At 53.3% G+C, this 11,407-nt stretch overlaps 1 protein-coding gene across 1 annotated transcript; it reads right to left on the bottom strand.

Annotated features, from left to right (window-relative positions):
• Positions 1–2,654: 2,654 nt before the first annotated feature.
• GALT (galactose-1-phosphate uridylyltransferase) lies at positions 2,655–10,166 on the bottom strand. Its single transcript, XM_069964883.1, has 11 exons — positions 10,066–10,166; positions 9,166–9,335; positions 8,819–8,894; positions 7,177–7,225; positions 6,964–7,093; positions 6,499–6,555; positions 6,085–6,207; positions 4,870–5,002; positions 4,397–4,480; positions 3,980–4,134; positions 2,655–2,852 (listed from the first exon to the last, which is right to left on the bottom strand). The coding sequence occupies exons 1-11, from the start codon at positions 10,094–10,096 to the stop codon at positions 2,766–2,768; spliced, it is 1,095 nt and encodes a 364-aa protein (XP_069820984.1). The 5' UTR covers positions 10,097–10,166; the 3' UTR covers positions 2,655–2,765.
• Between the last annotated feature and the right edge of the window lie 1,241 nt (positions 10,167–11,407).

The raw sequence follows: 11,407 nt of genomic DNA, 5'->3' as shown, positions 1-11,407 counted from the left end.
ATACTGGAATATAACTACTATAATACTGCTCCTATATACAGGAATATAACTACTATAATACTGCTCCTATATACAGAGATATACTACTATAATACTGCCCCCTATATACAGGAATATAACTACTATAATACTGCTCCTATATACAGGAATATACTACTATAATACTGCCCCCTATATACAGGAATATAACTGCTATAATACTGCTCCTATATACAGGAATATACTACTATTATACTGCTCCTATATACAGGGATATACTACTATAATACTGCCCCCTATATACAGGAATATAACTGCTATAATACTGCCCCCTGTGTATAGAATATATTGTATATTGTATGAGGAGTATTATGTTCTTCCCGTTATATTGGACGTTGTGACTCTGTGTTGGTCGGCCGCCCGGTGGGATTGATCAGGTGACTATGTAAATGAGCTCGGTGCTGGCTCCTGTAATGAGGGATGGGAGGGCTGAGCGGGTTACATCTTGCTCCTGTCTCATCGCCTCTAATTAACATTCAGTCCTGACCTCTCCGCCGCAGAGACAAGTGGAGGATCCTGAGCGCAGCCAATTATCCTCATCCACTCAGAAGTACAAAGAGGCTGACGGGCGAGGACTCTGCGAAGGGAGGCGGCTGCTTACAAGGGCTTTACTGGGAGTTCTCGCTTTGTAATTTAATAACAGAACAAGGCAGAATAGTCATCTCCTGTCCTACAGCGCCACCTCCTGGAGACAACAAGGAGCTGCACCTTAGGTTTTAGAGAAATAATTGCAAGAGCAGCAGCTGAGGTGTGGGATGAGGTTCTGCAGCAGCTGAGGTGTGGGATGAGGTTCTGCAGCAGCTGAGGTGTGGGATGAGGTTCTGCAGCAGCTGAGGTGTGGGATGAGGTTCTGCAGCAGCTGAGGTGTACAATATGATCTCTGCATAGTGAGCGGCAGCTGAGGTGTGGGATGAGGTTCTGCAGCAGCTGAGGTGTACAATATGATCTTCTCTGCATAATGAGCGGCAGCTTCCTCTTGCTGTTGCTGATGATGGGCACCCAACAGGGCGGAGGGGTCACATGACTCCTATATCATGTAGCCCCCCCCCGCGCGCGCTATGGCCGCTATTAAGCGCTGCGCTCCTGCTGCCTTTCAGCCCTGTCAGTAGAGTCTGTGAGAGCAGATGCAGAGAGCTCCAGGGGCCCCGGACCGCTCATTCATCACTTACATAACAAAGCCCTGACCCCCATATGTGGCCCCTCACTGGATGCCCCCGCCGCCTGCCTGCAGCTCTGTCATCACTTATTATGGGGCCAGTCTCAAGTGGTGGCCGCCTGCCGGAGCCCAATCCCTTTGTGCTCCCATGCATCCGCTACTCCCGACACCGCATGACCGATACACCAGACCAGACACCGCACGACCGATACACCAGACCAGACACCGCACGACCGATACACCAGACCAGACACCGCACGACCGATACACCAGACCAGACACCGCACGACCGATACACCAGACCAGACACCGCACGACCGACACACCCGACACCGCACGACCGACACACCCGACACCGCACGGACTGCATAACCACTGGAGATAAGCGAGCATGCTTCTTCTAGCTGACTATTGGCTGGAGCACTGGTACTGGCACCTGATAGGGAGGGCTGCAGGGACAGTGAAGGTGTAGGGCTTAGTGTGGTTAGTCAGGGACTGGGATTAGCTCACAAACATACCCAGCACTCCTTTCCAGGACTAACACAATGTCAGCGCTCCCCTGGCGCTTAGGTGAGACATCGCGGACATATTGTGTAATAGAACATGAACATGCCAGCGCTTTAGGATATTTCGGCCTGTAGTCGGCTCGCCTGTGAGGACATTGCAGCAATCTGAGGGGACCACAAACCCTGAACCTTTCTGGGCTCCAACCTGCACGGCTGGCGTCTGTGTACCCCAGTGTCCTTGGCTGAGGATCCCATAGGACCCCTTTGCTTAAGATGCCGTCCTGCAACCACCACAGTAGGGAAGGGAGACGACCTTGTCCAGACCTGAATTACAATGGTTTCAAGATGCCAGAATCTGACCCGGAGGCTCCTGGAGTGGGCCTGGCTCCAGGGGACAGCCGGAATACATAAGGTTCATTGAACCCAATACTGACATCAGCTCTGGAGCATCACTACAGGTGGAGAAAGTCAGGGAGATGGTGGGGCCAGAGGGTGATGGTGGAGCCAGAGAGAGACTGTGGGCCATACCAAGTGGTCCTGCAATTGTTCCCCAGAGCCCCCACTCGTGGCAAGCTGCCATGAAGAGAGGGAAGTTTGTCTGTTTGAGAGGGAAGTAATTGTCTGCGCTGTGTGACGATCAGCAGGGAAGCCGCCACCACCAGGCTGATCACCATCAGCACATCTTACTGAAGCACCCCACATGGTCACCGCCAGGCTCTCACCCACAATTATAAGGAGGGTCACCACCAGACCCATCACCAATGTGTGGCTATATTATCCGGCAGTGACCTCACCAATGTGTGTGTATATTATACAGCAGTGACATCACCAATGTGTGGATATATTATACAGCAGTGACATCACCAATGTGTGGCTATATTATACGGCAGTGACATCACCAATGTGTGGATATATTATACAGCAGTGACATCACTAATGTGCAGATATCTAGATAATAATCATTAAGAAAGCTTCTGTATAATTTCCCTTTAAAAAAAATACTGTACAGTGCAGGAGGTGACAGGTTCACACACAGGTCAATGCTGCTGCCTCAGGGTCACAGGTCACTTCTCTGCTTCTCCACCAGGGGGCACCTCTGGTTTCCTGAGCTTATAATGTTCTTCTGGAAGATTCCTCAGACGCTCAGCTGCCTGGGAGCAAGAGGTAAATACAAAAACATTAGACAAGGTGACCGGAGGAGGAGGACCCAGCAGGTCGGGGGTAGGTACAGACCATACAGGGATGGGAGGAAGAGGAGGGCCCAGCAGGGCGGGGGTAGGTACAGACCATACAGGGATGGGAGGAAGAGGAGGAGGGCCCAGCAGGGCGGGGGTAGGTACAGACCATACAGGGATGGGAGGAAGAGGAGGAGGGCCCAGCAGGGCGGGGGTAGGTACAGACCATACAGGGATGGGAGGAAGAGGAGGAGGGCCCAGCAGGGCGGGGGCAGGTACAGACCATACAGGGATGGGAGGAAGAGGAGGGCCCAGCAGGGCAGGGGCAGGTACAGACCATACAGGGATGGGAGGAAGAGGAGGGCCCAGCAGGGCAGGGGCAGGTACAGACCATACAGGGATGGGAGGAAGAGGAGGGCCCAGCAGGGCGGAGGCAGGTACAGACCATACAGGGATGGGAGGAAAAGGAGGGCCCAGCAGGGCGGGGGCAGGTACAGACCATACTGGGATCTCAGTAATTCTGGAGGAGGGCCCAGCAGGGCGGGGGCAGGTACAGACCATACAGGGATGTGAGGAAGAGGAGGGCCCAGCAGGGCGGGGGTAGGTACAGACCATACTGGGATGGAGGAGAGCCCAGCAGGGCGGGGGCAGGTACAGACCATACAGGGATGTGAGGAAGAGGAGGGCCCAGCAGGGCAGGGGCAGGAACAGACCATACAGGGATGGGAGGAAGAGGAGGGCCCAGCAGGGCAGGGGCAGGTACAGACCATACAGGGATGGGAGGAAGAGGAGGGCCCAGCAGGGCGGGGGCAGGTACAGACCATACAGGGATGGGAGGAAAAGGAGGGCCCAGCAGGGCGGAGGCAGGTACAGACCATACAGGGATGGGAGGAAAAGGAGGGCCCAGCAGGGCGGGGGCAGGTACAGACCATACTGGGATCTCAGTAATTCTGGAGGAGGAGGAGGGCCCAGCAGGGCAGGGGCAGGTACAGACCATACAAGGATGGGAGGAAGAGGAGGAGGAGGCCATAAGGATAACCCTGCTCTGTATACTCAGGGTTCTCCCACCATAATCTATAATATTTTTCATGCTCTCAGCTCACCTGCTCCGCTGTCAGGTCCCTCTGAGCTTGGGCCAACATCTCGTATCCCACCATGAACTTACGTACAGAGGCAGAGCGCAGGAGCGGGGGGTAGTAGTGAGCGTGGAGCTGCCAGTGGCTGCAGTCCTCACCCAGGTGACAACCAGTCGGGGCCCCTGTAGAGAACGACGGCAACAATGTAATCATACAGGACTGTGCAGTAACAACATAACCCACCAGGGATAGTTGTCTCAACCTTGTCAGTACTCTAGCCCACCAGGGATGCTTGTGTCATCCCCTTCAGCCACGTAGCACACTATGGTTGTTAGACTGCAGACAGGGCGGAGGCACTCCATCATGGTCAGGCACTCAATGCAGCTATTTTGGAGGGGTCTCAGAACTGGTTTTGGGCTCTGGATCTCTAGTGATATTACTCACCGTGCCAGCCCATGGAGTACGGGAAGGAGATCTCAAACAGGTTGTCGTACTTGCAGAGCAATCGCTTCATGATGGAAGCCAAACCTGAGGAGAGAAGAAGAGACGGACATCACAGGACATTCAGGAGTACTCCGTCCATGTCAGGAACCGTCCAGAGCAGCAGCAAATCCCCATAGAAAACCTCTCCTGCTCTGGACAGTTCCTGACATGGACAGAGGTGGCAGCAGAGAGCACTGTGTCAGACTGGAGATAATACACCACTTCCTGCAGGACATACAGCAGCTGATAAGTACTGAAAGACTAGTAGTAGTAAGAGGTATAGGAGGTAGATGGGCGTCAGTGGTCTCTGTACGGGAGTCTGTAGGCGGGCGTCAGTGGTCTCAGTACCGAAGTCAGTAGGCGGGCGTCAGTGGTCTCAGTACGGGGTCGGTAGGCGGGCGTCAGTGGTCTCAGATGTAGGTGGTAATACTTACTGTCCCTTTCTGCACCACTGAGGTCCTGCAGACGGGTCACATGACGCCGCGGTAGAAGAAGAGTCTGGAATGGCCAAACCGCCCAGTACGGGACCAGCACCAGCCAGTGGTCATTGCTCAGCACCAGCCGCTCCTGAAGACACAGAAAAATGTTAACTCTTACATATACCTCTCCTCTACACAGCCCACCCACCTTCTTCTCCTCCTCCCCCCAGCACCATATCCTCTACACAGCCCACCCACCTTCTTCTCCTCCTCCCCCAGCACCATATCCTGTACACAGCCCACCCACCTTCTTCTCCTCCTCCCCCCAGCACCATATCCTGTACACAGCCCACCCACCTTCTTCTCCTCCTCCCCCAGCACCATATCCTGTACACAGCCCACCCACCTTCTTCTCCTCCTCCCCCCAGCACCATATCCTGTACACAGCCCACCCACCTTCTTCTCCTCCTCCCCCCAGCACCATATCCTGTACACAGCCCACCCACCTTCTTCTCCTCCTCCCCCCAGCACCATATCCTGTACACAGCCCACCCACCTTCTTCTCCTCCTCCCCCAGCACCATATCCTGTACACAGCCCACCCACCTTCTCCTCCTCCCCTCAGCACCATATCCTGTACACAGCCCACCCACCTTCTTCTCCTCCTCCCCCAGCACCGTATCCTGTACACAGCCCACCCACCTTCCTCTCCTCCTCCCCCAGCACCGTATCCTGTACACAGCCCACCCACCTTCTTCTCCCCTCAGCACCATATCCTCTACACAGCCCACCCACCTTCTTCTCCTCCTCCCCCCAGCACCATATCCTGTACACAGCCCACCCACCTTCTTCTCCCCTCAGCACCATATCCTCTACACAGCCCACCCACCTTCTTCTCCTCCTCCCCCCAGCACCATATCCTGTACACAGCCCACCCACCTTCTTCTCCTCCTCCCCCCAGCACCATATCCTGTACACAGCCCACCCACCTTCTTCTCCCCTCAGCACCATATCCTCTACACAGCCCACCCACCTTCTTCTCCTCCTCCCCCCAGCACCATATCCTGTACACAGCCCACCCACCTTCCTCTCCTCCTCCCCCAGCACCGTATCCTGTACACAGCCCACCCACCTTCCTCTCCTCCTCCCCCCAGCACCGTATCCTGTACACAGCCCACCCACCTTTCTCTCCTCCTCCCCCAGCACCGTGTCCTGTACACCGCCCACCCACCTTCCTCTCCTCCTCCAGTTTCCCGTAGTCCAGTAACATGGGGGCGCCATGTTTCTTCAGGTATTCCCTCTGCGTCCGGTCCTCGGTCTGAGCCTCGTTCGGAAGAAAGTTACTTGCCCAGATCTGAAAGAACAGAATATTTGTAGTCTCCTCCCCCTTGTGAAGGCTCCTCCCCTTTGTCTACATGCATCTACGCTATTTCTATTTGGGAGCTTAGTGTAGTATATAATGTTACTGTGACCAGGACCAGTGATCGCTCCTCAGGAAACTACAGGGTTAACAACTATTAGAGTAAAAAGAGCAAAGGTCAAAAATATTGTAGGACGCAGAAGCGCAGTACAAAGTTCTAGAGGACTGTGCCGGGGCGGGAGGCCACACTGCAGACCATCGCACCTCCACAATATACAGCAGTACCTGGCAGTGCGGGTGCGGGTTGGAGCAGCCCATCATGGCTCCTTTATTCTCAAAGATCTGGAAATAAGAGGAGAGACGTCAGACGACTAATCACCGATTTGTTACCATGTGATGCAGTGATCGAGGCTTCCTGGACTCCAGACAGCGCTGTAACGGCAGCGAGATCTCTGCTGCTTGTGTCACTGTTCATACAGGAGATCAGGAGAGAACTTCTGAAAACAGAGTCAGATGGCAGTACCGGCCCTTTAAGGCATTATCCATACATATAATACCAATTATATATATATCTATATACACACATACTGCATAGCAGTGTACAGAACAGGCGGTGTGGGGAATAGTGAGGTGACAAGTTATGGCCTGCTCCGCCTGCACTCCACCCTGCTCCATCTGGAGGTGTCTGCCTGCCCTCAAAGGGAGCTGATGGCTAGGAGTCACACTGCAGATCGTTCACATCGTCCTCACCTGGACCCAAGGATAGGTAGCGCCCAAATCAGTGTTTATCTCCGCCCACTTGTCAATCACTGCCCGGACCTCTTCCGAGGACATTAGAGGAAGGGTGACGTCTGACCAGGGATGGAAGCACATGACCTGACTGGTGACATGTATAAAGAGTCAACAATGCACAAAAAGTAGCTGCAACATGAGTCACCCCACCACCATCTACAACCGATTTACCAAACTCCACGAGCAGATCTGGCCTGGAGTAATGGATGGTGACTGGGACCTAAAGTACAGAAAAAATAAAAGGAGTTGAGGTGCCTCATAATAATAACCCCACCCAACACCGAGCCTCCTCCTCCTCTACACCCACCCAACACCAAGCCTCCTCCTCCTCTACACCCACCCAACACCGAGCCTCCTCCTCCTCTACACCCACCCAACACCAAGCCTCCTCCTCCTCTACACCCACCCAACACCGAGCCGCCACCTCCTCCTCCTCTACACCCACCCAACACCGAGCCGCCACCTCCTCTACACCCACCCAACACCGAGCCTCCTCCTCCTCTACACCCACCCAACACCGAGCCGCCACCTCCTCCTCTACACCCACCCAACACCGAGCCGCCACCTCCTCCTCCTCTATACCCACCCAACACCGAGCCGCCACCTCCTCCTCTACACCCACCCAACACCGAGCCGCCACCTCCTCCTCTACACCCACCCAACACCGAGCCTCCTCCTCCTCCACACCCACCCAACACCAAGCCTCCTCCTCCTCTACACCCACCCAACACCGAGCCGCCACCTCCTCTACACCCACCCAACACCGAGCCGCCACCTCCTCCTCTACACCCACCCAACACCGAGCCTCCTCCTCCTCCTCTACACCCACCCAACACCGAGCCTCCTCCTCCTCTACACCCACCCAACACCGAGCCTCCTCCTCCTCTACACCCACCCAACACCAAGCCGCCACCTCCTCCTCTACACCCACCCAACACCAAGCCACCTCCTCTTCCTCTACACCCACCCAACACCGAGCCTTCTCCTCCTCTACACCCACCCAACACCGAGCCTCCTCCTCCTCCTCTACACCCACCCAACACCAAGCCACCTCCTCCTCTACACCCACCCAACACCGAGCCGCGACCACCCACCCAACACCGAGCCGCCACCTCCTCTACACCCACCCAACACCGAGCCGCCACCTCCTCCTCTACACCCACCCAACACCAAGCCTCCTCCTCCTCTACACCCACCCAACACCGAGCCTCCTCCTCCTCTACACCCACCCAACACCGAGCCTCCTCCTCCTCTACACCCACCCAACACCGAGCCTCCTCCTCCTCTACACCCACCCAACACCGAGCCTCCTCCTCCTCTACACCCACCCAACACCGAGCCTCCTCCTCCTCTACACCCACCCAACACCGAGCCTCCTCCTCCTCTACACCCACCCAACACCGAGCCTCCTCCTCCTCTACACCCACCTCCTCCTCTACACCCACCCCCTCCTCCTCTACACCCACCTCCTCCTCTACACCCACCCCCTCCTCTACACCCACCCAACACCGAGCCTCCTCCTCCTCTACACCCACCCAACACCAAGCCACCTTCTCCGCCACACCCACCCAACACCGAGCCTCCTCCTCCTCCACACCCACCCAACACCGAGCCTCCTCCTCCTCCACACCCACCCAACACCGAGCCAACTCCTCCTCTACACCCACCCAACATGAGCAACCTCCTCTCCAACAACCACCCATGACCCGGCCACCTCCTACGTTACACCCACCCAACACCTCTTCCTCTACACCCGTGACTCGGCCACCTCCCTATATTAGGTAGAAGATGCCCTTAGACTGCGGTTCCTCACCTGGATCCGGGGCATCGGGCTGCAGGGCCGGGAAATCGTTTTCAAAGATAAAAGTTCCAGTATAATCAGGATTTACCTTCAGGAGGAGAAAGAAGAATGATAATGATGATGATGATGATGATGAGAGTTGGAGTCACAAGATGAAGGAAACAAATCTTAACCCTGTGTGTGGAGTGCAGTCCAGGGGGGTGTGGGCCATACATACGTTACTTCCCTGGTGATTGCCGGACACTCAAGGCGTTGGAGCATGATCGCCGGGGGTCTGACCCTAACAGTGACATAGTCCAGGGATCTGGTGTGACTGGCGGAGATACCTGAGAAGCCACCAATCACTGTTCTCACCTTACCTGCCCCCCCGCTCTCCGGGCCCCCGGACACAGCGGATTCCTGGAGTCATGTCTAGGAACATCTTCCTGCGGGGGCTTCTCCAGCTGACCCTGCCAGGGCCGCCCCATCCGATGTGCCGAGACCAGGACCCAGTCATCATGGAGAGGATTGTACCGGATGTGCTGGTGCTCTGCAAGTATACAGACAGACCTGCAGTCCTATGTAACACCACAGATAACACAGGGATATCTCTGAGTACAGATAATGTAGTAGATGTCACCTGCAGTCCTATGTAACAGCACAGATAACACAGTGATATCCCTCTGAGTACAGATAATGTAGATGTCACCTGCAGTCCTATGTAACAGCACAGATAACACAGTGATATCTCTGAGTACAGATAATGTAGTAGTCACCTGCAGTCCTATGTAACAGCACAGATAACACAGTGATATCTCTGAGTACAGATAATGTAGTAGTCACCTGCAGTCCTATGTAACACCACAGATAACACAGTGATATCTCTGAGTACAGATAATGTAGTAGTCACCTGCAGTCCTATGTAACAGCAGAGATAACACAGTGATATCTCTGAGTACAGATAATGTAGTAGTCACCTGCAGTCCTATGTAACAGCACAGATAACACAGTGATATCTCTGAGTACAGATAATGTAGTAGTCACCTGCAGTCCTATGTAACACCACAGATAACACAGTGATATCTCTGAGTACAGATAATGTAGTAGTCACCTGCAGTCCTATGTAACAGCAGAGATAACACAGTGATATCTCTGAGTACAGATAATGTAGTAGTCACCTGCAGTCCTATGTAACACCACAGATAACACATGATATGTACAGACGTCCACCTGTCAGGAACATTTCATCCCCCCTGTATTTTATGTAGAATGGTTCTTACCACTGGGCAGGAAAGGGGTGAGAGGATCCATCACACCCAGCTCAGGGGACGCTGCCGCCTCAGCGTCCTAGCAGTCAGAAGCTGCAGGTCATGTGATCCGAATCATGTGACTGATAAATCCCGCAGCGCCTGATCACATGACAGAGGCAGCAGGAAGTGGTACTGAGCAGTGTCCATATATACAGGAGAAGTGGTACTGTGCAGTGTCCTTATATACAGGAGAAGTGGTACTGTGCACTGTCCTTATATACAGGAGAAGTGGTACTGTGCAGTGTCCATATATACAGGAGAAGTGGTACTGTGCAGTGTCCTTATATACAGGAGAAGTGGTACTGTGCACTGTCCTTATATACAGGAGAAGTGGTACTGTGCAGTGTCCATATATACAGGAGAAGTGGTACTGTGCAGTGTCCATATATACAGGAGAAGTGGTACTGTGCAGTGTCCTTATATACAGGAGAAGTGGTACTGTGCAGTGTCATTATATACAGGAGAAGTGGTACTGTGCAGTGTCCATATATACAGGAGAAGTGGTACTGTGCAGTGTCCATATATACAGGAGAAGTGGTACTGTGCACTGTCCTTATATACAGGAGAAGTGGTACTGAGCAGTGTCCATATATACAGGAGAAGTGGTACTGTGCAGTGTCCATATATACAGGAGAAGTGGTACTGTGCAGTGTCCTTATATACAGGAGAAGTGGTACTGTGCAGTGTCCATATATATATATATATATATATATATATATATACAGGCAGGAGAAGTGGTACTGTGCAGTGTCCATATATACAGGAGAAGTGGTACTGTGCAGTGTCCTTATATACAGGAGAAGTGGTACTGTGAAGTGTCCATATATACAGGAGAAGTGGTACTGTGCAGTGTCATTATATACAGGAGAAGTGGTACTGTGCAGTGTCCATATATACAGGAGAAGTGGTACTGAGCAGTGTCCATATATACAGGAGAAGTGGTACTGTGCAGTGTCCATATATACAGGAGAAGTGGTACTGTGCAGTGTCCTTATATACAGGAGAAGTGGTACTGTGCAGTGTCCATATATACAGGAGAAGTGGTACTGTGCACTGTCCATATATACAGGAGAAGTGGTACTGTGCAGTGTCCTTATATACAGGAGTAGTTGTACTGTGCAGTGTCCTTATATATATATATATATATATATATATATATATATACAGGCAGGAGAAGTGGTACTGTGCAGTGTCCTTATATACAGGAGAAGTGGTACTGTGCAGTGTCCTTATATACAGGAGAAGTGGTACTGTGCAGTGTCCATATATACAGGAGAAGTGGTACTGTGCACTGTCCATATATACAGGAGAA

Source organism: Dendropsophus ebraccatus, chromosome 3 (genome assembly GCF_027789765.1).
Source record: "Dendropsophus ebraccatus isolate aDenEbr1 chromosome 3, aDenEbr1.pat, whole genome shotgun sequence".
Lineage (NCBI taxonomy): Eukaryota > Metazoa > Chordata > Amphibia > Anura > Hylidae > Dendropsophus > Dendropsophus ebraccatus.
Note: the sequence above shows the minus strand (reverse complement) of the source record. Positions and strands in the feature narration are given on the sequence as shown.